Source organism: Onychostruthus taczanowskii, unplaced genomic scaffold (genome assembly GCF_017590055.1).
Source record: "Onychostruthus taczanowskii isolate IOZ18803 unplaced genomic scaffold, ASM1759005v1 scaffold55, whole genome shotgun sequence".
Lineage (NCBI taxonomy): Eukaryota > Metazoa > Chordata > Aves > Passeriformes > Passeridae > Onychostruthus > Onychostruthus taczanowskii.
The window spans coordinates 1,060,776-1,088,124 of NW_024503124.1; the positions used below are offsets into that span (position 1 = coordinate 1,060,776).

General features: G+C 45.4%; 1 protein-coding gene across 4 annotated transcripts in view; it reads right to left on the minus strand.

Moving 5' to 3' along the window:
• PLCB1 (phospholipase C beta 1) overlaps window positions 1-27,349 on the minus strand; it is a 337,610-nt gene that overhangs the window by 61,940 nt on the left and 248,321 nt on the right. For all 4 annotated transcript variants that reach the window (XR_005953588.1, XM_041417186.1, XM_041417187.1 and 1 more), the window contains exons 14-27: window positions 26,790-26,967; window positions 21,207-21,277; window positions 20,553-20,649; window positions 16,979-17,063; window positions 15,772-15,896; window positions 15,357-15,511; window positions 13,518-13,682; window positions 12,359-12,458; window positions 10,268-10,372; window positions 9,666-9,775; window positions 5,259-5,391; window positions 4,361-4,414; window positions 3,672-3,891; window positions 401-581 (exon numbers count right to left, since the gene is read on the minus strand). Coding sequence is in view for 3 of the 4 variants with exons in the window: in XM_041417186.1 (XP_041273120.1) it covers window positions 401-581; window positions 3,672-3,891; window positions 4,361-4,414; window positions 5,259-5,391; window positions 9,666-9,775; window positions 10,268-10,372; window positions 12,359-12,458; window positions 13,518-13,682; window positions 15,357-15,511; window positions 15,772-15,896; window positions 16,979-17,063; window positions 20,553-20,649; window positions 21,207-21,277; window positions 26,790-26,967 (1,779 nt within the window). In the remaining variant the exon portion in view is untranslated. The remainder of the gene's footprint in view (window positions 1-400; window positions 582-3,671; window positions 3,892-4,360; window positions 4,415-5,258; window positions 5,392-9,665; window positions 9,776-10,267; window positions 10,373-12,358; window positions 12,459-13,517; window positions 13,683-15,356; window positions 15,512-15,771; window positions 15,897-16,978; window positions 17,064-20,552; window positions 20,650-21,206; window positions 21,278-26,789; window positions 26,968-27,349) is intronic.

Sequence of the window (27,349 nt, forward strand, 5' to 3'; positions counted from 1 at the left end):
CTCAAAGTGTTCATCTGCCACAGGAACACTCTTTGGCACAACCCTCTGTCCTGGGGAATGTTCAGATCTATTTTCATGGTGTTTCAATTTATTTTCTGGCTAATCCTGCCTCCTTGTGCATTGCAGGTTTGGGAAAGTGGCAGAACAAAACAGGAAAACCATCCAAAAGCCGCAGTAAAAGGAGAGTTTTGTAACCAGAGGTAGCAACAACGGTGCTGCCTTTGTGCCTTCCACCCAAAGCCTTCCGAGCTGTTGAAGTGACAAAGTGACACAAGAGCCCCTTGGAGCTGCAGCAGAACAGAGGGAAGTGGGGCTCTGGAAGGGACCCCAGGTAGGAGGAAGCCCTGAGAGCGGATGAGAATTTGTCCTGGTGGCCCCGGTGCTCACCCCACCAACCTACCAGCTTGATGTGCTCCCGTTTCTGGTACTTCTCACTGTAGTACTGCTCCTGCCTGAGGTTCAGCAGCTGCTGCTGCTGCTTCTCCTTCAGCTCCACCAGCTTCTGGGTCATCTCGGAGTCCAGGGCAGCCAGCTCCTGCTCAATGGTGGAGGAGCTGTGGTCGGGGCTGCTCGTCTCAGACCTGTGAGGACACAGCACACCCCAGGGCTCTCGTCACCAGGATCCACACCCTGCTTTCATTTGCCTAAATTTGCCTTTTGGAGTCAGATGTTTATAAGCAGCCCATTAATAAGTTCCTCAGCACCACACACAGAGCAAGAAGATAGGTGATTCTAGCCCTAGTGAGTTCAAGGATTTAATGAAAAAGAATTTAATGATTTATTAATTGAATGGCTACAGCTTTTAAACCTCATCTCACTGACCCACCAGGGTGGTGGCAACAAGACTTAGTACAGTGAGCTACAGAGGCATCTGCCAAGACTCCCCATGGAACTTGTTTATCCATTTCCAGACATAACTTGAACTTCAAAGCTGCAGAGCCTTCAGCAGAAGGGCTGAATGCTGAGTATTTTGGAAACCAAGTCGTCCCTGCACGCACTCAGCAATGAATTTAAAAGCTGAACGTTACATCTGCATTTACCAAAGGTTCACATGGCAGGAACATCCCTTTATTTGGTGTTTTCTCCCCCCTTCAGGAAATGCCATGCATAGCACACACAGGAAAGTGCTTCGTGGGCTGCTGGCTTCAGAAGGAAAGCTCCCACCCCAGTGGGGAGCAAACCTCAGACAGGCAGCTCTCAGGAGCAGGGGAAAAAACACAGTAAGGGAGCTAAAAAGCAACACTAAGGAACAGTTTGGGTCTGTTTTACTTTTTCTTAAGACAGAAGGAAGGATAGATGTAACTGTGAAAGGAGATGAGATGACACTAAGCTGCCCAAGAGAAAAATAAGCAGCAAATCCAGTATCACTCTCAGGCCAGCACTAATGCAAACCCAAGGAAAATACATTAAAGAAATAAGATTATGCTGTGTCCCTGCTCTGCTGCTGTGTTTACTGCCATGCTCAGGTGCTAAATCAGTTGCCTGGGAAACGTCAGAGCAGCGCAGGAGATGGACAAAACAAGAAAACCTTGAACAGGGAGGGATGACACGGGGAGAAAAATGAGTTTGCTCCTCAGAAATGTGCCGAGATTACAATGCAGAGAACTGGCTCTGCCTCTCTCCTCTCTGCCAGGTTCAAGTGTGCAGCTGCTGTCACTTAGAGTTACTTCTCCTGAAATAATGTGATCCTGCTTTCATCCCTCCGAGGACACGAATGCCAAGGTAGCCTCCTTTTATTTCTTGTGTTTTTATTGTATTTGAATATTCTGCTAAGAGGTTAAGTGGTGTCAGTGTGATGGGTGAGGGTAATTTAAACATTACAGAGCCAGAAGTCAGCATTAATGAATATTACAGTCAGCATTATGATGCCATTACACAACACATATTTTAAAGCTGACATTTCTCTTGTATTTCTGGGAAAAGGGAATCAGGCCTATTTCTAAACACTGGCTAAAATACTGGCTGTTTTTTATGGGATGTGATCATTACAGAAACTTCAGAGCAACACCAACAAAACACTTGTGCACGTGTATAAATAAATATTTCAAACTTCCTGTAGACAATGGCTTTACTGAATCTTGGCTCAGTCTTAGACAAGGGCAAAAAGCAGAGATTGCTCCTGACAGAGATATTTTTATGGCCATCTGATACAAGGACTAACTCCTGTGAAGCAGTGATTTATACTTTGCAGTTACAGGCAAATAGTATCAGCAATAATTTAAAATGATGAAAAATCCCCTTTCTCCTGTGCTCTATTAGAAGTCTGCTGCTTGAGGTAATATGTACTTGCAAGCTTGAAAATCCCTGAAAACATATTTGTGCTTTTTGAAAATGGAACCTCCAGCCTTGTCTGTATCTGCACATAAAACTCCACGTCTCTGACACCCCTGTGGCAGCTCCACGTAGGAGACTGCAGGGTTTTGCTGCCTGACATCATCAGTGGCTTGCAGTCAGATCACAACACAGCAAAAAAACTCAAATCCCTTTTTGCTCAAAAACAAATGAGTCATTTTATTCATCCAGCTTGATGTTCTGCTTAAATGTAATAGGAGGAAAGCCAGAAATGTGCTGTTGTTTTGCCTGCCACTGTCTGTCACACGCTTTGGTGGTGGAAAACACTGCAGATAAAATATCCCTGGGCTTGCAGTTGACAGCCAGCCATTAAAGGGAGTTTGTTAAACTCAAGTACAGAGCCTGGAAGCCTGAAAACTGGCAACAGTGAAGGCCAGCAGAACACAGATATACTGTGAGTGTCGAGCTCTTATTAAGGCCAATGACATTCTGTCATCAGAAAAGCAGAAATGAATAAGCTCCTGCCCAGGGACAACTTATGGCCTGAGTCCCAGTCACTTACATTTAGAGGTATTATCAACAAGGTTGGCAGCCAGAGCAGGCTTGCAGCTTTTTTCTCTGATCATCTCCTTCCAAAAAGTACTTATTTTTTAAAGTTTGTTCAATATCATCATATTTAAGAACTGCAGCTACATCAATTTAATGTAAAAGTTAATAGGACTTTAGTGCTTATCTGGTTACTTCAAAAAATAAATGATGTTAAGACAGAAAGGATGCAGCAATGGGAGAAATAAAAGTTCAGTTGCAAGAGTCTCTGACACTGCTTGGCTGTGTGTGTGTATGTGCTTTGCCAGGAATCATGAATTGATCTTTATTAACATACAGTTCCTTACCATAAGAACAAGGCAATCATTGTGGAAAGGTTCGTAAGAACTCATTGCAGCTTTTTGCATTTAAATTGATAATTAGAATTCATAAATAAATAATATAAAAACGGTATCAGGACGGAGAAAGAGACAGGGCGGTGCAAGGCTTGGAAAGAGAAAGCACAGAAAGGCTGTTCCTGGCAAAGCCAGGCAGGTGTGAGGACACTCCCAGGTGTTCCAGATCAATCATGGTTTCACAGCACTCAGGTGCTTATAATCTCCAGGGGCTTCTTTCCCCTAATTGTACACCTGATCCCTTCTGCTGTGGCCTGAGCTTTCCCAAGGCTCCCCCATGGAGCCATCGCTCCCATCTCCCCCATTAACCAGGAGCCTGCTGCTTTGGATTTTTTCTGCACTCTGCCACCTCTGTATGATTTCTCTACCAAAAAGAAGTGAAGGTCTCTGAGTAAAGCCTCCAGTAGCCCCCAGCTGAGGAGGCTGTGCTTCACCCACCTCTTCTTGCTGTCCCTTTTGGCAGTTTTCTCCAGCACTGCTCTCCGCCGCAGGTAGTCGTTCTGGATCTCGTTGTACTTTGCCGTGTGCTCTTTGATAAGGTCGGTGGTTTTCTTGTGGTGCCTCTTCACCAGGTCCTTCATCTCCTTGTAGTGCTTCTTCTGGAGTTTAACAAAGGACTTCTGCTGTTTCAGCTCCTCAATGGTCTGTGCTTCCACTTCTGCAATGATAATAGCCAAAGGCACTTCAACTTTGCAGCACTGCAGGATTTCAGTCAGAGGAGCAGGAATGGAACAAAACCTGCTTGTTTACTCTGAGTAAAGGAAATATGGCATAAACTGAGTAGTTTCATCTGAAATAAGCTAACTGGCTTCAAAGCACTGTGACAAAATGGTTCCACTACTACTCACTGCATTCAGAACAAATTTAGCCTCTGTTCTCCCAATAATGCTGCTCTTTTTTCTGGGTTAGATGGTAACTTGGTGATCATGAAGCTACAACAATTTCTAAAAAATTCCCTGTTGGCACCCCACCTCATGAGATTTGCCTAAACTTTGTTTACTTCCAACCTTAGGAGTTACTTCAGTCCTAATCACTGGAAGAAATGCCTAAGCCAGGTGGCCTATTTCATAAAAATGTTGTTTTTCTTGCCAAGAAAGCTCATGCAGTGTGACCTGTGTATTTATTACCTGTGAGGACACTCTGGATAAGATCTTCTGTCTTTGCAGGTGCTTTCACAGAACCTAGGGTAAAAGAGATGTTTAATTTCAGTTCTTTTAAAACAACAGCCATGACTGTGCTGCTTGGCTGAGTGTTAGAACACTCAGGTGACACAGGACACACCCTGACATGGGCAGATTTTAATCACTGGAGAAAACACATCTTTTGAGCAGGAGAGGAGCATGAAAACATCAACCCTCTGGCCCAAGACAGAAAGGTGACCTTCCAAAACCCCAGCTGAGCTGTGCTGTGTTGCTGATAAGGAGGATGAACCCCTGATACCACTCACACGAGTCCCCTGAGTGGCATTAGGCTGCCAGTACAACCATATCACACACCATGATGGCAGTGCAGAATTCCTGCACACAGGATGGATGATCCCAGCTCCTTGGAAGCCAGGCAGATCCTGCCTATAGAGACTGCAGCCATAAAGTCACAAACACTGTGTTTAGCAAGCATTTGCTACAGGAGATGTGTCAGTACAAAGCACACAAGGGCCTAAGACTGTGTTTTGTGTGTGGAGTAAGATGCCACTACCTGCATGAGTTAGGCATAGTTGTAAAAACAATTCCAAGAGATTCCTGCACTTGCAGCAACAACAAAAAACCCCCAGCACGTTTTCTTGCTTGCAAAGAATTTCAGTTTCACCACTAATGCAACTGTTCAGTAGAAGATATTTGTATATTTGAAGCAGAAAAAAAGTGGTGGGAAAGTTTCTACCAATTGTAGACAAACAAAACAAACACCACAACTTCCCACCTTTGTTCTTCAAACACAGAGCACTTGAAAAATTATCACCCAGACTAATTCAGAAAAGATGGGACTCGTTGTCTCTTTGCCTTGGTTTTGTTGCTTGTTGTTTTTTACCTGGTGCTGGCTGGCTGTGGACAACCTGAGTGGCTGGTTTCGGCGTGAGGGAGGCAGTGAAATTCACCCCATTTTCTGCTGGTGTTGGCCTGGGTTCATTGTTAGCTTCAGATGGTGCATCCCCGTGGTCAATCTGAAATCACAGCACCATTCACATTATTCTTCCCAACTAACAGACTTCATTCATTTGCAGGTCTAGTTTAGCTTGGTTTTTAAATGCAAAATTCTGCAAATGTTGTATCTAAAAATCATTCTAAAATAAAACACCAGAAGAAGACATCCTCAAGAGCTGTGGTAACCCAGGTGGCTCATTTGTGCAGGGTAAATTTCAAGCAGAAATGGAGCATGCATTATTCTGAAAAAGTATTTTAAGCAGATACAACTCATCAGGGACATTTTTTAGTGCAACATATATTAGCTGCACCAGATGTGAAGGCTGTATTGCAGCGGAGAGCCATAAAATCTTTCTAGAAATAACGTAGGTGCTGGCAGGAGAATGCTCCTCAGATCCCTGCTGTGACCAAAACGTGTACACGAGATTACTGCTGAATTTCACAGACACACCCAGCACTACCATTCTTCACCATTCTCACAGAACAGGAACATCCTTCTGCCTCCCAGCAGCTTGCATTCCTGTAAGCACACTCCAGGGGTCAGATGTAAACAGTACCTCCATTCTGCTGCATGAACACCTCTGTGCCATCCAAATATTGAAGCATTTCCACAATCTCTTCCTTCTCTCCAGTCTCCTAAAGGCTCAGGCTTGCAGTGTGCACTGCACTGCACCCTGAACATCTGCAATTGTCCCTGTGACCATCAGGATTTAAGCAGGCACCCGGCACTCAGCAAACAGAAGGTCATTCAGAGCAATTTTTATTTTGAAATGTTTCTGTTTCCTGCTGTCCCTGCCAGGGGCCGGTTGCCATGGTGTTTCAGGGAAGTTTTGGATTTGTTCCTTCAGCTGCTTCCCTCTCCTACTTTGATGCTAATCACATTACACGAAGAGGCAGGATACCAGAGTTGGTTTTTTATTTTTGCCCCATGATTCCTCCACGCTTGCAAAACATCAGCCTGCTCTGCACCAACAGAGGCAATATGGATTTTGGTCCAATTGTTCTGTGCTGCTCCTGCTGCTGCCTTCCTTCAGCCTGGCCCTGACACTGCACTGGGCATTGCAGCACAATTCCTGTCCCACAGCCTCTTCCTCCCAGAGTTACAGGAGGGAGACACTGTAGGCAGAAGCAGGATGCAATTGAAAAGCAGTGCCAACAGCTTCATTTACACCAAGCAGGAATGACTGCTGTAAAACACAGAAAAACCTCATTTAGCCAACATTCCTAACAGAGGAACAACGTGACAGCAAAAGCTGCAGCTGTGATAAACACACACAGATGTGGTTATCCTCACAGCTCTCCTCAGGCTGCAGTTCATTAGTTTAATACAATCTTTGCTGCACAGATCATCGACATTTCATGCAAATGAAGGCAGAATTCCTAACTCCTGGCAGCTCTGTGCCCCTCTGCAGGGCAAGTGGGTATTACCTTCTTCTGAGACCTGGTTTTTGTGTGCTGTGAAATGCTGCATCACACCTTGTTGAGGAGCTGTTAATGTAACCTGGCACTTTGGGACATAAAACATCTGTTTGCAGAAACTGAAGCAGAAATGTGAGGCACAAAGTGAGTAAGGAATAATTTTCACTACATCAAGCAATCTAATCTCATTAAAAAGCACTTTCTCTTCCCATAATTCATCACACTATGCTAAAAGAATGCTAAAATAAACATGATTTTTCCTTTAAAAAAAAAGGATTTTTCCTTTAAAAAAAAGATTTTTCCTTTTAGGCTGTTCTTAAATCATGATGTAATCCAGCCTTTTAATTTACAGTTTTAATATTCACATAAACTGGTTTCTATTTCACACTGCCATGTTTATTGCAACACAGTGCATTTACTCAATAGAGAGATCCATACCCACAGAGGACTCTATCTATGTCTATTTTTATTTCTACAGAGAAAAGGAGCTACTTCAGCTGGGATTAGCTCTTACCAAGGAATTCTCTGCAAATTCCTTTGGGTTGTTCCTCCTCTGTGTAAAAGACACTCGGCAGGGGAAGAGAGGCCAACCTTCACTACCTGTATGCTCCTAGAGATTCACAGTGTGATCACTGAAAGGTGCAGAACTCACACTGCAGGCATTCCTTTCCCCAAAAACAGCTCTTCTCAGGCAAGGCTGGAAGGCAAGAGCTGACCAAGGGAAGTAAAGGCAGGAACTCCTGTCATGGTCACAATGGGAACTTTGTAAATAAATCCAGAGGAGGCTGGAATCTCAGTCAGTTCTTCAGCATTCTTTGTTTATGTGACTGCACTGCCCATGAACAGACAAGGCAATGTGAAGCCTGAAGAAAAGCAGATTTCTTGGTTTAAAACAATTCACTGCTGGGTAGCTTAGTTCACTCTTGTTCTGTGAGGAGCCTGAGGAACTTCACACAGAGGCTGGGTTTAAACTTCTACAGCAAGGAAAGCAAAAACCTCTCAGTTTTCCTCTGACAGCTGCTCAGATCAGAAATGTGTGTGAGGGGAAGGAGAGAGGAGTGGGGAGCAGAATCTGTGCTGGGAGACAGCTCAGCTTTGCACACAGTCAGTTATAGTGTGTAAGCCTGAAACTGGGCATTGGGAAGGGGAATCCAGGTGCAATCAGGTGCTCATTCTGGCAAACACACTTGGGTTTGTCAGCTGTGTTGCCAGTGAGTGTACTTGCAGTTATGGATTGCTGTGGGCCAAAAAAAGTGAAGAAAACAGACTGACAGATGAGGAAATGTTACCATCACAAAACATGGTCAGGGAATTCAAGATTTCCAAGTACAGACCAAAATAGCTTCCCCAAAAAGTGCCTTTGAAGTTGAAGGTAAAGAAGGTCAACTCAGGTTGACACAGTGGCAGTCTTGTCCCTGTCCCTTGGTGCTGCAGCTAGCTCAACCATTACACATTTTTAGCAAACAGACCACAATCACTACAGTTTTCTTTTACAAAATATTTCTGTGCTGCTCCAAAACAACCTCCTTTATCCTAAGAACTTCCAAGCTCCTTGATAGTCATCTCTCCTTCCACTTGCTGCAGAAGACTCTCTATGACAAGAATTTTTCTAACTAACAAATAAGCCTGTATATGCCAGGAAAATCTGTAGTTTTTCAAAAGTAAAAATGACCTCTAAGGTATTTAAAGGATTCTGTTAAAAAAGGCTTTGCTATTAATACAGAATCTCATGTGTAGCGTGTCCTAGATAAATGTCTAAGATGCTATTGAGCATTTCAGTGTCCTCATTCAGCAGAGCTGGTGACACTGCACACAGAGTGAAGTGCTGGCTACTGAATTGTAATGACTTTCACTCCTCTGGTCTGCTTTGGGAATGTATTCTGGGCTACAAAATCTAGTTCAGCCAGGTTTTGCACTTCTGAGAATTGCAGAAGGCAGGCCCCAGAGCAGAGGGCAGTTTAGGATTGAAAAGCATTTGTGTCTTTGCAGGAGACTTGCTGAGAGCCTTTTGATCACTTGGTGTGCACAACACCTGGCACAGCCACCTCTGACAGACAAAGCTGATGTTCCCAACACTGCTAGAGGCCCCAGAGACAGTGTGGAACAGAATGTTTGAACATGCAGAGTCCATCAGGAACCACAGCTGAACTCTCAGTTGTACTCATTTGGGTGCATAACCTTCAATTATACAGAAAAAAGGGTTCACAGGTTAGTCTGCAGGTAACCATAGCTAACCAGATATTAACAGCTAAAACTGGGGCCCCTACAGCTTTCAGCTGAGCTCCAATAGGCCTATTCATTTACTCCATGGCCTCCTCCATCTTCATTTCTAACATCTATGAACTCCAGAGGTCCCTTCCCACTTAAGTTATTGTAGGATTTGTGAAGGGACACCCTGTGTCTCTTCAGGACATGTTTGCTCACAGAGAATCTACAGAGACATCATAATCTGAGATACACAAATGTTTCTCAGCAGAGTGACCTCTCCAGAGACAGTCTGAAATTCTCTGCCATTTGTAATATTTTCAGGAAGAACTCCTGCCACAGAGCTGTCTTTTTGTGCAAGGGGAACCAGCAGCACACTGGAAAACAACAGGCATTGTGTCACAAAGATTTCAGCTGCACAACACACAAACAACACAGCTCTTCCTGTCTCACCTGTGAGCAGCACCCTGCTCAGTGTTTTTAATGCAAGCCCACTCCCAGGGCAGTGCTGGGGTGTCCTGTGCCCCAGCCTTCCTCAGGTGACCTTTCCAGGTGTTCCCATAATCAGCACATACAATTCCCTGGGATTTCCAGTGTTTGCTTTCCTAAGCAAAGTAGGTGCTTTTAAACACCACAGCATGATCTCCAGAGCCTCAGAAAGCTCCCTTACCTCTTTCTTGACCTCTTCCTCATCTTCCAGAGTCAGTGCAGCCAGCTGCTTGGCTCTCTGCTCCATCAAGTTCACGTATCTGATTGGGTTGGATAAGGCCTCAATCACATCTAGGAACAAGGCAAACACTTCAGTTTCAAAGCCTGGTGTTATGGCTCCAGCACTCAGGGCTTAAGGAAAAGGCAGAACAGTGTTTTTCCCTGAAGATGCTCTTTCACTGCCTGGCATTTAAACCCCCCTCTGTTTAGAGGCAATGCCAAAACACAGTTCTCTCCCTGGAGCACGGCACTTTGCCCAGGGAATGACTACATCCTCGTGTGTCCTGCATGCAGAGTTTCACTTGAGTTCCAGTGGCAAGTGCCTGGGCTATTTCCTCCTCTGCAGGCTGCTGAAGATAAGAGTTGGCCTAACCCAAACCCTCAGGCAAGGTGCTGTAAATCAGGCCATCTCCTGGAGTGAGGAGACACACTGATCCACCAGGTGCAGATGTCTGCTCACAGGACTGTTATCCCAGCCTGGCAAGTCCCACACTCATGCATTTTGTGTTTCAATTAACCTCTATATTCCTCAGCAAGAAAAGCCCCTGAATAATTCAGAGTTACCTGCGTAGGTGTCAGGGACGTAGTCTTTGACCTCGATGTACACAAAGAGAGCTGGCAGTGTCAGAGGCTGGTTCCTCTCATTCCTCAAGCAGATGTAGTGATAGCCTGCAAAGTAAGGAACAGCCAGTTCACAGCATAAACCCTTCCACAGGCATTTCCAATGCACCTCTGATGTATTTGTTACTCAGAGTGTGGTGCTGACTGAGCAGGCAGCTCCAGGGCCTTCTGGGAGGGGAAGGTTTATCTGAAGGGCTTCAGGGAGAACTGTACAGACTGCTGGAAAGCCATGTGGCACTGCAGCTCAAAATGATATTTTCTGTTTATTCTTACATATCTGATTGATGCTAAAAATAGTAATTTATTTAAACTTTTCATACATTCTGGTTTAGTACCTATGTCTGGATTTTTTTAGTTTAGTACATCTTATTTAGTTTTCACAAGTGACCCTGGTAGTACTCAGCAACCTGAACAGCCAAATAAACTGAGATGTAACAGCCCATCCACACACAGCATCTAATTAAAAAAAGATACAATATGGCATGATGGTCACAGTGTGTTTGCAAAAAGAGAAATTCCAGGCTGTTTTGAAAGCTGGCTGTCCAGCCTTTGACTGACCACCTTGTGGCACTGAGTGCCACGTCCAGCTTGGGAGCCACACGTGTGACAGGGGTCAGGATCCAAGGCAGGAGCAGGATGCATTTACCTGGGGGAATCCTCACCTGGCTGATGTAAGCAACCCTCTCTCCAAGCAATGGCTAAATCCTTGCTTTGGGAATAGTGAGAAGCCTGTGGATTTATGTGACAGCTTGATATAACTTTCAATAGCATCTCAGAAGAGAGAGAAATGAAATATTCCAAGGGGTTCTCAGTTCTCTCAGCCTCCTTCAGCCAGTTTTGAGCAGGGAACAAACTCAGCCCAACAGGCTGCTCTCCACCACATGCTGTAAACTGATGATGGCTGGAGCCAAAAGCACAGAGAACGGGCCTGGGGGGAACAGCTCTGCTAAGATTTCACTTGCCCATCCCCTTCTCCTCTCCAGTCACCCACCTACCTTCCTCTGACACTCAGCAGATCCTCCAGGAGACAGCTCCATCCAGCCAGCCAGAGAAAATGCAGCTGGCATAGAAGAGGTGTCTGCTGGACTGACAAACGCACTCAGCATATCCTCTGTCCAGCCAGCCAGCAGAAAATGCAGCTGGCATAGAAGAGGTGTCTGCTGGACTGACAAACTAAACTTGCTCATGAAAAAGGAGTGAAGATTATTCCTCAGGAGTAATTTGGCCAACTGTCAGGTGTGGGGACATGTGAGTTTTGTGCTGGATAAGGCACAGGGTAGAGAGAGGCACTGTTCCTTTTGCAGTGAGTAAAGCTGGGAGCACGCTCGTGGCCCATATGCTTGCCCTAATTCAGCTTCCTCCCCTGGCTGGGAAATCTGGCACTGGATCTGAGCATTTCCCTTGCTCAAACTGCCAGGGTCACTGCAGCTTTCTGAAACAGGATCTCCAGCAAGTCTCTGGCCTGGAAAATGTGGCCAGAGTTGTCACACAAGGTAATTTTCATTTAAGTGGCCACTAACTATAGCAGAAATAATGTGATTTAGAAGAGGCCAATAATGTTATTTTTCTTTTAATTTTCAGCAATGAGGAGGAAAGTAGTTTTGGATTGATTTAAAGGTATTACAGAGATATAAAAGCTGGCATACAGGTCAGTCTTTCATGTGTGCAGAAATTACATGGAGAGGAGCAGGTTTTATTTTCATTCCCAGCCACGTCCCATTCTCACAAAGATGACATCAAAATGTGGCTGTTGCTGCTCTCTCTCCTCTTACAAGTGTGCAATTGCCCTTTTCAGCATAAACCTGTGAGCATCAAATTGGTGTACTGGAGAGAAGGAAGTGCCAACTATGCCTCCAATGCTTCAATTCCATTGCTTTTCCTGGATGGTGAAAAATTTCAATTTCTGATGAAATATGGCATTTTTGTTTTTCAAGTCCTCATTTGCTATGAGGCTGCTGATTTGGAGCAGCTGAGATTCTGCCTGCCTGTCTCTTCACCACACAATGTCTGTGTGGATGGGGAGAAAGCTTTTACCTGGTCGGATTGCTGAGACTGGCAGTATCCGATGGCCAATGAATTTCCCTCCTTCTTCATACACTGCTAACCTCAAACAGGCCAGGGAGGGCAAAACCACCTGGAAGGCAATATTATTGCATTGTTAACCTTCAGCTCCTTCCATAGGCTGCACAGAACACATGCTAAAGTTTATCTAGTCATTGGAAGGAAAAAAAACAAAAAGAAAACACTAAAAAAAGATTCTCTGATTTATTTTCAGCTTCTAAAAATAGTAGCCTGTGCTTCTCTGAGCACAGGGGCAGTAAGGCAGGATCCTTAACTAAATACAGAAATGAAGTACACTAATTAGAAGTTCATTACAGAAGAAAAATGCTAGTGATGTTTCCAAACTTAAGCTCTGGCAGGCTGCCAAAGGAAAGCCATTCAGAAGGCCAAATTATTCAGGGAAAAGAGCACTGCTGCAAGTACCAAGTGTCTAAACACCCTTGTGAGCTACACTTGCTGAGAGAAAGCCAAAAGAAACTGTTTTGCAGGCACCTGGACTGGGGATATGCTTAACCAAGGTGCTCAGTGAGCAAAACCCAGAGGCTCTGTTAAACACTGGCTGCAGGTATATTGCAAAGTGCAATAAAACATCCACGGTGCTCAGTGCCACCTTAGAAGTTCAGAGAATTGAGTCTGACCAATACTCAGGCTGAATTCTCAGCTGCATGAGCAGCTCAGAAGTTGAAGTCTCATCTCAGGTAGGTAGGATTTGTCACCCAGGCAGTGACTCTACAGCCCAATCTAGCAGGGCCAGCAGGCTGCTTTGGCTGTGGCAGCCCAGCCAGCTCCACGGAGCTGTGTTCCCATTGTCCTGCTGCTCCCAGCTTCCCAGGAGGGCTGCTCAGCCAGGGCACTGAACTGCTGCAGGGATCTGTGCCTGCTGTCCCTTCCATCCCCAGCTGTGCCACCCAAACCACCAAGGGCACTCCAGACTCACTGCTTTTAGCAGCAGCTGCCCACCTGGAGCAGCCAAAGCTCAGCAGGAGCAGCTGAACTGTGAAATAACTACTCAGAATCTCCTTTTCCTGCTTTCTAACAAGTGCAAACTTTCAGTAAGCCATGCTGAAAGACCCCACTGCACAGGGATTTAAAAAAAGCACATTCCTTTTTGGGAAGCAAGTGTTACACCAACCTTCTTGAACACTATGGCTTCCTCTTCCCAGACTGGATTCACTGCGTTGCCTTGGGAGGTCTTGGTCTTCAGAGCTTTCCTCCTGGTATCCACAGGCAGGCCAAACATGTCCACCTCCACATAGGTACCGACTTTTTTATCAGAAAGGAACTGACCTGAAATGATCTAAAGCCAAAGAAGCATTCTCACAGATGGCTGTGGTGGATTAGGAAATGAGTGGCTGCAATGCAGATGCATAGCTCTCATTAATGATCAGGTAGTGGGCATTTAAAATAGAACCAAAACAACACTAAGCCCACAGTAAACAGGAAAAAACTCCAATATTTAAGTGCAGGCACAGAAAAACAGCTTGTGAGGCCTGGTTTCCTGTGGCCCTGTGATCCTGAATTCCCCTGTGAGCAGTAATGTGGTTGAGACCAGGCTGCTGCCCTTCCCTCAGCAGGAACACTCATTGGGATCTCCTCCTCAATCTGTATGCCTAGTTCCTGAGAACTCTTAAGTTCTACCTAGTCTCAACAACAGGTTCAAAAAAGGCTTGAAAAAACAGGTTTAAATGGCAGAGAAATTATACATATGCTTTAAGCTGTGAGGGAGAAAACAACCTTAGGTGTTCTAATAAAGGCTCTTCACAGACGAGTTTTCATATGAAAATAAAATTGCAAAATAGCCGATCTTTCCCAGTTCTTATTTTTAACAGGCAGCACAACTCTCAGCTTGAAAAAGTGGAATAAAGATCTGCAATTACTTCAGAAAGCTGAAGAGGCACAGGAGTGTGCAGCACTGTACTTTAACAAACTGAGGCTTGCCTAAAGCAAACCAGTCGAGTGCCAGCTGTGCCTGTGTGAGCAGTGACACTGTGACCAGCAGAGGCAGCTCATCCCTGGGCCAGAGCTGTGCCTCTCCTCACAGCTGCTGAGTGCTCCACCTCCATTTGCTCTAACTGCACAAGAAAGTGCCTCTAAACCCACAGGAGTGGCCTGAAAGCTTCCATGAGTGCAGGTCACCACCACAGGTCACCCACACATCCTCTTCTGCTGCTGTGCATGTCACAGATTATTCCTTCATCCACATCCTCCCAGCAGGCTCTGTGCTCTCCTGCCTGCAGAGGAAACACTTCTTTTCCCTCAGTGCAAACAGGAGGATATTTTGCAGGTGGACTCTGTAACACAGAGGTTGTTCTTAGGGGTGAGCCCATTAGAGGAGCAGCAGGACTCCAGAAAGTTTATGGCTTTATAGCTGGAGATGTAGAAGTGAATTCACCAAGTGAATTTGTCCCCCTGTCACAGCCAATGCAATCTATGCCCTTGAACACTTATGCAGGTAATTCTCCATCTGCAGATTCCTGGCAGTCCCTGAACTTCATTAGAGGTCCTTAAAAAGGAACATGGAAAACCAAGTTGGCAATGAATTGCAGCTGACATTTATGGTTCCACAGTTCTGCTGGAGAACTTTCAGAAAACCAGGAAAATTTATTTATACCAAGCATGTAGTGCTCTAGCTATTCCAGTCCAACCTCCCACTTCACAACAGCCTGTTTTAAATCCAGCCCTTTGTTTCTAAAAACACAGCCAAACTGCTCCTAAATCCATAGACCTCCCAGTTCTGTGATTCTGTAATTACTTCTATGGCAAAAAATACATACAATAAAAATATATTGATTTCTCCTACAATGCAAAATGTCAGGCAGAATTTAAAAATCAAATGTTGCTCCATGCAATTAAATTAATTTTATTTTCTTGGCTTAGTATAGTAATTTTCAAGGTTCCTGCACCACAAAAATATAAATATATCCATGCTCTGGCATTGCCATGGGAGCACTTCCACCAGCTACATACATACCTTGACAGACAGAGTGTTGGCCACTATTCCATCCACTATTCCCTCAGTAAATGGATCAAAGTGCTTGTCTGGCCTTCTCATGAATTCTGGCTTTAACCTGTAGCCACTTTTGCCATTGTACTCGTACATTCCCATGTTTATTTGCATAGACAAATCTGGATGTGAAAAATATTGAAAAGAGTTACCTTCTGGACAGGTAATAATTTCAAAAAGCAAGAATAAAATTTTTAAAAATGACTGTAATTTCATACTGACTGTAACAGAAACAGTACAAGCCTGGGTTAAACACTAATTAGCAGCTCTCTGGTATACTTTAATCCCTGGCTAATTTCTGACAAGTACAGCCTTTCCTACCAAGCAGCAGGGAGAAGTGGACATGTGCAGCTCTCCAAAGGCAGACACCAGCAGCACTTACCCACGGTTTGGAAGTTGAGGGCGACCATCTGGCAGCCAGCATTCCAGAAGACTTGGGGCATGTAGTTGGAGGAGTCCACTCGTGTTCCCTTGGGGTAAATCCTGCTCAGCTGCATTTTGTTGTACCTGAGCAGCGAGCAGTTAAGGTGCAGAACACCTGACAAGAATCACCTGGCAAGTGAGAAGGGCAGCTGCGGGGTTAAATGCAGGTAATTCTTTCCAGAATGGCCACGGGTTCCTCACTGGATTTCTCCAAGCATCATGCTTCCAGGTGGCCACAGTTTTGTAGGAGATCTGATAAATATGGGGCAATTAAAGGTGCTGCTTGTTCCTGCAGAGAGTACTCAGAACAAGCAGGGAAAGAGCACAGGCAGATCCATTAGGAAGATCACATTCATAAAATTCCATTTATCTTTACATTCCTGCTTAGGGATTTCCTTAGGATTACGTTTACAGTTGGTTGCAAACAGTGAATATTCCTCTGGAGCAGGGAGAGGTGTTCAATTAAAAAGTGGTTTTCTGCAATGACATTAGAATTGGCCTCTAGATGGACAGAAATGACAAGTGTACACATCTTATGGCTGAGTCTACAAATCTGTGAGATGAGAACGTGCTGCAGGCAATCCTTGGAAGGAGCTTTCCATTAATCTCCTTTGAGGCACTGTTTTATCTGTTTATTTTACTTCATTCTTAACTGCAACCATGAGGAGAGACGCTGAGAAACATCAAAAGGTCTAACCAGAATGTTCCTTAGCTTTGCTTTACAAGTTATAAAAATCAAAAAAATTGAGAAATTGTGTGGCCAATAAATCAGTAGAGGTATGATGGCAAAGCAAGTGTTCTCATGTGACTTTGCAAAAAAAGTCAGCCACATTTTGACAATTTGCTCACCGTAATTCTTACCACTCCATATAGGATGATAAATTTAACAATCAGAATTAGGTCTTCAATATGTCATTTATGCCTATTCCCTCTAGTCCTAGCCCACAGCACGAGGACTCATGCCAGTTTTTAAATTAGCTCATCACAACTCAGGCCAATTAATTCATTTAGAAAGATAAAATCTTCAGAAAGAATAAAATCTAATCTACAAATTTCATTTGGGTTCCCTATTTCCCCAGCTCCTGTCTCTGAATTCCAATAAAGCTCTGTAGCTGATCTCAGATATAGAAGGACTTAGGAAGCCCCTTTCTCAAAGTCAAGGATACTCCACAAATTCCACAGGAGACTTTGTAAGCTGCTCAAGCCCTTTGGTTTCCACGAAGGAAGACATCTCAAAGCTCTTGTTGCGTTCTGCAGGTTTAGAGGGGAGATAAAACCGGTGATAAAACAGGTTAGAGCACAAACTGGAGTGGTTTAGTGCCAGTCCCACCTACAGCTCACCAGCTCTTTTCAGCCTGATCCCAAGGAATTTCCACTGCCAGCAGTGACCTTGCTCTGCAGGCACTCAGGGCTCCACCTGCACTGCCCAAAGCAGATGCTGCACCAGCTGCAGGCAACAGTGGGGGCAGAGCACCGTGGGTGTACCTGAGAGGGTGAGCCCAGAGATCCCACTGTGACACAGGGGGGCTGCAGCAGCTTGCTGGGGGCACTGCTGCACCTCTGGCTTGTCTCTGCAGGGTGATGTGAGGCTGGGAGCTACTTGGAGCTGTAAGAACTGATGTCCATGTCAGACTGAAGTGAGCAGAGCAGTGCAGTGGCTCTCAGTACATCAGGGGCAAGGTCACAGCTGTCAAAGCCACAAACTCTACTCTCCAACCATCCCTGAAGGTTCCTGTGCCCCAGCAGGGACTCAGACCTAATCCCCAGCTGATACCAGGCTTTTATGATCTCTTTCATTTGGTGAAACTTCCTGATCTGCCAGAGGTGAACAGCTCCTCCTCCACGTCTGAGCTGGTAGGAACAAACATCAATTTGTGCATCGCTTGTCACTCACCTTTGCCTGATGTGGGCACAGCCTCTCAATGCACCCAGGCACCAGGGTGCAGCAGAGCCTAAGTCAAGACCCTGCTAGCTTCAGTACCTTCCCTTCAGTGCAGAGGAAAGGGTTTCTGTAATCCAACAGCTTCCCACTTCATCCCAACCAGCCCTGTGGCTGCCTAGAAGGGCCACAGCTCTGGAGGTCAAATCCATTAACTCAGCTCTGATCTGTTTAAAAATGAGGGGATCAATGCCTGTGTTGGAGTAAGACCTCTCCAGACTCACCACTTTACTGAAAGCAACCAGTAAGGCAGAAAAAAGTCTGGTCTCATCCAGGTTTAGAGATGAGCTGGGCTGGCCAGCTCCCCAGAATCAAACTGCCAAGCTGCAGGGGAGGCACAAAACTGAACAAAAGCTCAGAGGAGCAGGACAGAAACAGGTGGGCACTGTCCTGCTAGGGAGCCAAAAAGGAAGCAGTGGATCCAAAGAAATATCTAGGGCCACTGTGAGAGGAAAATGTGCTGCCAGACTGGGAACTACACGCCATTCTCAGCCTGTGCTGAAGAGTCAGAGGGTGAACGTGGGTTTCCAAAAGTAATTCTCTGCCTCTAGGAGAGCTGGGACTCACCTTTATGGTGGTCCCTATTTCTACTCAGCAACCATCATGCTACTGCTATTATTCACAGCTGTTATCTCCTGATGGTGAAGAATTCCTGTTATTTCCTAAAGGCTGCTCTCCTATCACTCCCTCTTCCTTTCTAACACATAATATCCTTTCTTTCTCCAGCTGGCTCACCTCCATCTCAGCTTCTCACAAAGACACTGAGATTATTCTTATTCCAGCTACCCCTACTGATGGCACAGCACTAGCAACACACATGTACTGGTCTTATCCTATTTAGAATGTAGGTGCTAGAATTTCTTGTAGTAATAAACTCTTATTTCCCAGCCTTGTCTTTAAGTAGAACATTTGTGGGAAACCAGAGCTGGTAGCTGTTAAAGGATTTGGTTACCAACTGTCCAGAGCTTAATCAGACTCGTAATTAAAATAAGAACAATTATTTCCTTGTAGTATCTGGAGAGGATTAAGGGACCTGCCCTTTGAAGAAAAGGCTGTGCAGGAGAGACACTTCTTTCTTGTGATACATTACACTGTGCTATCTTATCAGGAGCAAATTACTGCAGAGTGAACAAATAACTCATGGAAAACTGTCTGAAAATTGTGGAAAAATACACTTACAGCTACTTGCTGCCAGAGAGGAGGGAACCTTTCTAGTGAGGGCAGTCAGGGCCCTGGTACAGATCCGCTGCTATTCAATATTTCTGTTACCAGCTTGGATGCAAGACCAGAAAATGCTCTTTTAAAACGTGTGAATGACAGAAGCAGTGAGGTACTGCTGTCACCACAGAGGTGATCACAAATCCAAACAAACTCTGAATAAAACGTAATACATCAGCAAAGTGCTGTAACACTGCAACTATAAAACTGTATAAAAGACAAGTATGGATCTCTACAATTAAGAAGGTGAGGTCAAGTGAGCAAAAGTAAAATTTTTGGGAAACAGCTGGATAGACAGCCAACTGAAAAGCAGTCCTCATTTAATCCCTTCTTTATTCAGCTCCTTTAATGAAGATCCAGCAGTGGGTCCAGGCCAAGACTAAGACCAGAACACCCAAGTTGTTCTTTAGCCAGCCAGCAACATTTACCACCTAGGGCCATATTTATCACATAATGATTTTTTTTGACACAAACATCAAAAATTTAATTCCTTAACAACATGAATTCACTGAAACTCTATTATTGATCAAAGGTCACATCAGGACTTAGGAGAAAAATCTGGACAGCAGCAGATCTTTACAAAAAGCAAAACTCAGAAAGGCAAAGGCATGTGAACAGAAAGAAAAAAAACCAAACCCTACATGAGACAATTCTGTAACAGCTGCATCAACTTGTAGTGCTAGGATTCACATGGCTTCCTTTCCAGAAGGCACATCTCCTTCCCACTGTGCTCTTGTAACTCTCATTAGAGCTGGAGGAGATTATAAACACCCAAAGGGGCACTACTGCAGGGAACAAGCACAGCTCCCTGCACGCTGCTGGGACTGCTCGTGTGTGGTATCTGTATAAATACCCACATACAAATGAACACTTGGGAACTTCCTGCATGTTTGTTATTCATCACAAGCAAATGCCAGATCTTGTACAGAGACATGGACTTAGGCAACAATTACCTGTCCTCTGCCAAGGACACCACAAATCCGGAATAAATTAAAATGCTGTGCACTTCTTTAACTAAAAAGCTTCAAAAGCACATTAAAAGCTGTCAAAACAAAGTGAAAAAGGGCAGGCAGACAGTGGGGGGTGTGCATCAAGGAAGGCAGAGATGCTGCAGTGCTTCCTGAGGATGCCACTGAGTGAATTCCTAGCAAGGCATCTTCTGTAAAGGCCAGCAGGGGGTGAAATTATGGCCCTTTCTTTACAACACACAGAGGCAGAAAGTGAATCTGCATGTGGGGAAGGGCAGACTCTGTTACCCTGAATCTTCTATAGAAGTACTAAAGGCAAAAAGAAGTAGGAATATTTATGACCACTTTTCTCAAACTGCTTCAGCCATGGATGAAAAAGACAATGTAAGCACATAACTTTCAAAACTGTTTTTGAAATGTCAGCATGTTTACTGTTGATGAAATTGGATATTTAGACTTAAAGAGGTTTCAAAACACAAATGGATTTATTTGGCTGGATACCAAGGGAACATTTTCTGTTTGTGTTCCTGTATCTAACTGAGAGGAAGCCAAGCAGCATCTCTGCAGAACTCTGCCAAACACTTGCCAGGTAATTTTAAGATGTTTCTTACTTACTTTTTGATACTTCGAATGACTCAAACTTCACAGGCTGAATGTAGTTTACCAGGTTAGACATCTCTTCTGTGGCCATAGCCTCACTCCCAGCAGTACCCTAGGCAAGAGAAGAAAATGCTGCAGTTGGGTCTGTCCACCAGAGGCCACAAATGCCAAAGTTTTCTATCAGTTGTGGTGTCTTTCACTGCTCCTGGCTAGAGAAGGCAATGCTTCAGGTAGGGAGTGCCCATAGGAAAGAACAAAGCAGGCTGGAAAATGTAAATGTTTACATTGAACTGATGCTCTGTTCATTCTTTTTCCGTGGCTCCCAGGGAAGGGACTGCATTGCCTCCAGCCCTGCACAGTGCTGAGCACATGCATCCGTGCTCCTGGATAAACAATAAGCTCTCCGTTTTTGAGGTCAGGTTTGTCATCCAACAATGCTAAACACCACAGGCAGCTGCCTCAAACAGATCTGCTGTGGTGCTATTTGTTCCTAATCTCGAGAAAACAGAAGCACAAACAAAGCAAAGATCTTCCAAACAGCCCAACAAGCGAGCTGGGGAAGCGGGTGCTGAGCTCGCCGCTGCTCTGCCTCCCCTTCTCCACTGGATGGCAGCTCCACTCCTGCTACCAGGCACCAACCCATCCCCAAACCACATCTCACAGCCTTACTTCATCCATCGACGACTTCTTGCAGTCGTCATCATAGTCATCATCATCGTCGCTCTCCATCTCTGCTTCTCCTGAAAAGTTTCAAGCGGAAGATAATGAATGGCTGAGGAAACAGTGACAATCAGCAGTGACAAATGCAAGAGGGGTGTGCAAGCAGCAGTGCTGGGGGCAGCCTGTACTGTGCTTTGTGTCCCAGCACCGATCAAACCCAGCACTGCTCCTGAGGGACCCATCCATGCTCAGCATGGATTTCAGGCCTTATTGCCCCACCGAACAGGAGCTCTTCCTTTGCAGCTGCTTGATGCTTATTCTTTGGCAATCAGCACTGAGAGGAGAGCGCGGTGTGCTCAGTGTGTGGGCAGATTCACAGACCGCTCTGAGATATCCCGAGTTTGGGACACAGCCCTAGGGTTTGGAGGTGTGAGTCCAGCCTCCTGCTGCTGCAGGGTCCGAGCAGGACCTCCAGGGAGTGCCTCAGCCCCTCTGGGAAGCAGCAGCCTGCACGGGGTGAAGACACCGTGAAAATGGATGTGCTTCTTCTGCTGTGCCGTGCTGCGAGGGCTGCCTGGCAGGACCCAGCCCTGCCCTGTGCTGAGCAGAGCTGGCACGGACTGGCACAGGAGCCAAAGTGCAGCAGCTGCCAGCAAAGCCCTGGGCAGGGCCCTTTGGGTGCCTGGCAGGGCTGAGCCGTGCCAGCTGAGGGCACTGCAAACCCAGCAATGGCAGGAGGTGCCCAAGGCTCCTCCTGTCCCTGAGAGCTGGGAGCAAATGCACCAAACCAAGCACATCTGCCTGGCTCTGACTGCAGGGCACTCACCAAACTTCCACGGCAAGGCCAGAATTCTTTAATGCTAATTAGCGAAGGCCTCACCTCGCCTTCAAAATGTGTTGATTGGTTGCATCAAAAATTAAATCATTAAGGAATATCAAGTTTATCTTTGCCTTTAGAAACCCTTCCTGTGGGCCTGGTTGTCATGAAGTGTACCCTGTGCATCTTAAGGCTCTGCAAAGGAAGATTTACTTATTTGCAGTCACCTATCCACAGCTATAAGAGTGACAGCTCTCCCTGAAGACTTTATTCCACAAACCTCCCAACTCTAACTACTGTGCAGCATTCCCAAGCTCTCCAGAGAATGGTAATTCAGTCTCAGCTCCTCCTGCCAGTTGGGGCCTAATCCCAAGTGCCCTGAGTCCATAAAGAACTCCTCTCTGCTCCAGCAGGTCTGGCCCAGTGTCCCTTCTGAGCACAGGGAGCACTCACGAGTGTGCCTTGCACAACCCAAGGATGACTGCCCAGCCTGCACTTCCTTCCAGATGCAGATGTTGAAATGTCAGGCTTTTATTCATCAACACAGTTCTTCCTGGATGTTTCATTGAGGAAAATAACATGATTGCTCAACAGGCTCAGGGGATGGCTCAGGGAGCCTCAGCACAATGCAGAGAGCCAGGCAAGCTCTCACAGGATCTGCACTGACAGTCTTTGGATGGGCAGCTCTCAGCTGATTTAACCAGACTGGCAAAAGAGCCCTTTGCACAGAACACCAGAAGGGGGAGGTGGGCAGGTTCTGGCCAGCTTGCCCCTCTGAGGCCAGAGGTACATGATAGCCTGTTCCTGCTGGAAGTGCCCAGACAGGAAAGTACACAGCGCACGGTTGGTTTATTTAAAAACATCTAACACAAATACTCCCAAGGAGATCAAACCTCATTTCCAAGTTCTGCATCAGACAGCAAAAGCAGGACAAGTAACACACAGGACTGGAATCAAAAAGAGAGTTTCAGGAGGTGTGGTACATCTGCACTGCCTTTCCCCCAGCAGCACGGCCCTCTCTCCCTGATGCATGGCAGGGACACAGAGCCACAGGCTGTCTAAGGGACAATTAGCTGTAACACCATCATTACTGTCTGCATTTAGATGGGACTGCAAACCCAGGACAGCATAGGACCTCTTCAGTGCTCCCTGGCACACAAATACAGTGAAGATAGTCCTTCTCCAAGGAAGCCAAACAAAAGCCTGCCCATGGACAGAGGCAGCCAGAAGAATATCAAGAAATCAGAGGATGCTGCTCCCTACCACGAGTTAAAACCCAGGTGCTGCCAAGCACTCACAGGCAGAAGGGCACAGGAAAGTCAGAGGGCAGCTTGAAGGATGTTTTCAAGGAGCTGTCCCTGCTGAGTGGGGCAGTGTGGAGGAGATATAAAAGTGCTCCTTGGGAGAAACAACGAGTGGGCAAAGGAGGCTGAACCCCAGCTGAAGGGTAGAGGGGTTCAACCCAGTAATACTGACTGGAGGATGATCTGGAGAGCTGGGAATCACAAGGCAGATCCCTGGGTGGAGGAAGCACTGTGCTAAACATTATCCATTCTCATCCTCCTGACAGATACTGGCAGCCTAACAAAACCAAAGGTTAGACAGTGCTGAAATTCAGAGGAATCTGGTAGTCTGCTTTCTCAGACCCTTTCAAACAATGGCCAGGATGAATTATGAATGTGGTTCTTGCTGGTGCAGCTTGTTAACTCTGCAACATTTGGGCAGCCACCAGCATCCCGGGGGGCAATCACATTTTGGGTTTTTTCCACTGTACATCAGCACTGGATGATTTTTAAAAAGGGAAAAATAAACTTTATTCAGTTTGATAAACCATTTTGCTTTGTAACTGGTCTCAGCTGGCATCAGCAGCAGTTACATACACTGAGCCTAAAACCTTTGCTGCAGTTTTCCATTTAGGCATCACGAAAGCATGGAGCCAATTCTGCCCTCTGTCTCTGTCTCCCCTGACTCCTTCCTTGCAGCACCTACTGCTCTGACAGAACCATCATCCTGTCAGTGAGAAATGAACAATCTGCTTATTTAACAGCACTTAAATACTGCTCCATTAGCAAGCTTTGGCTCCTTTCAGTGTGGGCCTGCTCTTGGTGAAATGCAGAACTGCCACTGCTCCTCCTGCACTGTGACAGAACTTCTGTTCATTGTGCAGGACCAGCCAGGTCTAAGAGGCTTGTTTACCAAAATTGCAATCTATCTCACAAGGGCTATCTCAGAAATTCTTCTTCTGCCTTGTCAGCTTTGCTCTACTTTTAGGAAAAGTTTTTTCCACTGACATGTATTGAAGTCACTTCCCACCTCAGTTTTATGGGCATCCTGCAAGGCATCCTACAAAGCTCAGAATTCTTCTTTCAATTATTGCTACTATTTCACCAGCACTACACTTTTATATGGTCTTATAACACGTAAAAAAATGTGGGTTTACTGGAGTTTAAATCTGACCTCAAGCAGTGTAAGACACAGCGAATCTTGATATCAGCTCCAGTATGAATTTCCACTTTGTTTTGCACTGCTGTGAAAAAACTCATTTAGAATGTCCAGAAGGCCAAATCAGCACAGCTTTCTCCTGGAGATCAGCAGCAATTCTGATAGGAGCTATACAACCCAACAGAGTAGTTTGAATAATATGTCCAAGTTGCTAAATGTCAAGATTATATTAAGGTTGGAGTACTGAAACACTTAACGTTGAGAAATATTAAGAGTCAGGCTTCTGATTAATTGCATTTCTCCAGAAAGAAATTGGTGTTGGGTGCAGAGGAGCACAAGGCTTGCAGAGCTCCAGGATGACACATTGCCAACGTGGAGATGTGAGAAGAAGGGTGTCATGGTGACTCTTGGGATCTGCCGTGTGGAAACTCTTCACTAGCACAATGTTCTTATACAATGGTGAATAATTACTTTTTAACTGTCCACAGACAGAAAAACTGGAACCTGACTTACAGAAATGCTGCATTCTCATAGCTGTAAGCTGTAGCTGTAGTCTCTGGAGCTCTGAACACTTAAAAATTCAAAGTACTCCAGAAAAATGACATTCTGGGTGTTCCTCATCACTCATCCCTAGGGTGTTCTTAAGTTCTGTCAGATTTGTCTGTCCTCAGATAAAATTGGTTTAATGATATTGCACTTCCCACAGGTCTCGTTCAGATAAATTCACTGCTGTTTGTCAGGAGCTCACAGGCAGCCTGGATACCCCCACAGAAACTCACTGAGGATGCTCTATCTAGGATCAAGTATTGAATGACAGAGAGAGGAAAAATATTGACTAATTGCATTCTCAGAAAGAGGCACAAGTCCTAAGGGAGAAGCAGAGGCTGACACAAGGACTACAAGCAATGTGTTTTGGCAGTCACAGGTGACCACAGCAATTCTGCAGTCTCAGTTCCAGCATTTTCTCATTTGTAAGCACTCATCTTCATAATCAGAAGCTCTTCCAGAGGTAATACAGGCATAATAGTCACAGTTAATTTGTAAAATTACACACCCTGTTAGGGGATTGACCCTCCTGCCTGGCATCACCATCATCATCTTTATTCACAGCCTGGGGCTTTTCCCAGGAAAGCTCCTGGAGAGGCTCCTGAAGGACAGAGCTGTGGCCCTCTGTGCAGCCCAGCCTCAGAAAGCCAAGGCTGTGTTCTCTGCCACTGTCCTCACCCTGTGCTGCCCACAGAAATGGAGAGCTGGGAATGCAGGGCTGATTTCAAACGCTGGAGAGGAGGCAGCTGGAAGACATACCTCTTTTTCTCCTGCTTGGGATTTGTCTAAAGCAAATCAAGAAAATAGTATTAAGTCATCCCTAACACCAGGATGAATCTTCCTTTGCAATCCAAGCATACTCCAAAGCATGCCATTTTCATAGTTCCTTAAAAACAACAGTTGAAAACTCTCTTTGGTGCTAATAGGATAAACAATGTTATCCACAAATGAAGCAGGATTTCTTTCCCGTTAATTCAGCTCGGGGCAAACTGCCAGCATGAAAATTTTCAGCTCAGTTAATCAGAGTTCAGAAAAAAACTACAAACAGTGGGGAAAAGTTTTTAAATGGCAAATGGCAATGAACTTATATTTCAGCAGAGCTTTCAATTTACTCTGTAAGTTTTCTGCTGCTGTGGCATAAATGTCTGTGCTTGTAAGAACACAAAATTTCAGTCTCGATAGGAGAAGAAATTCCAGGTCAGGGAACAGACACTGGGCTGGGAATGAGGATACAGAGACTTTATTATTCCTGCCTGTTTCCATCTCTGGAAGAGAAGAACATCCTATAGCACTTTAAACAGAGGTCCATGACATGTTCCCAACTAATGCAGGACAAGAGCAGGTCGAGGAACAGGGATCTCATCCCTTTTTCCTAAACCCTGAGGCACTGCAGACACTCTGCAGCTCCCCTGGGGAACGGGTTCTGTCTGAAAGGGCACCAAATAATGGCAGGCACAGCCCAGAGGCAACAAGGAAAAGAAAACATTTATATTTGCTATTGGGCTTGGGCCCACAGGAAAGGCAGCCAAGGGTGGAGGAGTTGGCAGCTGCCTGTCCTTAATAAGCAGTGCAGAGAAATGTTAGCACACATTTGAGACCCAGAGCTCTGGGTCATTCCATGAGAACTCCTCACAGAGCAGACTCCAGGATCACTGACACCTCAGCCTTGTTTCCTGCTGAGCAACCCACACTGCTGCACCTTTACCTTGCTGCAGCACTGCAACTGGATGGGATTGCAGCTGCATTTGTGCCTGAGGGAGGAGAGGATCAGTAGACCCCAGTCCTACCTGCTCCAGGGGAGGAAGGCTCAAACATACTGGATGTGTCACTGCAGGTGTTGGAAGCTTGCTCCGACAGCTTCTTCTTTGCACTCCCGTCTGCTGACTTATGAGACTTCTTCTTATTCTTCACCAGGATTTTGTACATTAAATCCATAGGGCTTGGGAGAGGAACCCCAGCTTCCAGCTTCCAGGAGGAAAGGGGAGAGATTTGTTAGAACAGCAGAGGAAACAGGCTTATGGCAGTTTCTTAGGGACCATGTGGTACAGGACACTCCTGTAACCTCTGTAAGGCCTGTTCACATGAAATGGATTTTGCACAAGAGGCAATGTCAACATTGAATGAAACAGGGCTACTGAGGGCACTTAAGAAGAAAAATGCTTTATAGAAGTGTCTGCAGTAATAACCAAAATAAGTACTAGCTCAGATATGAGAGTCTACCTTTTAAAATGGCAGCTATGAGGATCATTTGCATTTAAAAGATCACAATTCACTCTACCAGGGCAATCTCTGCATCAGAAACGATGCTTAAGTCACCAACAGCTCACGTTGCTTCACTCCTTCCTTT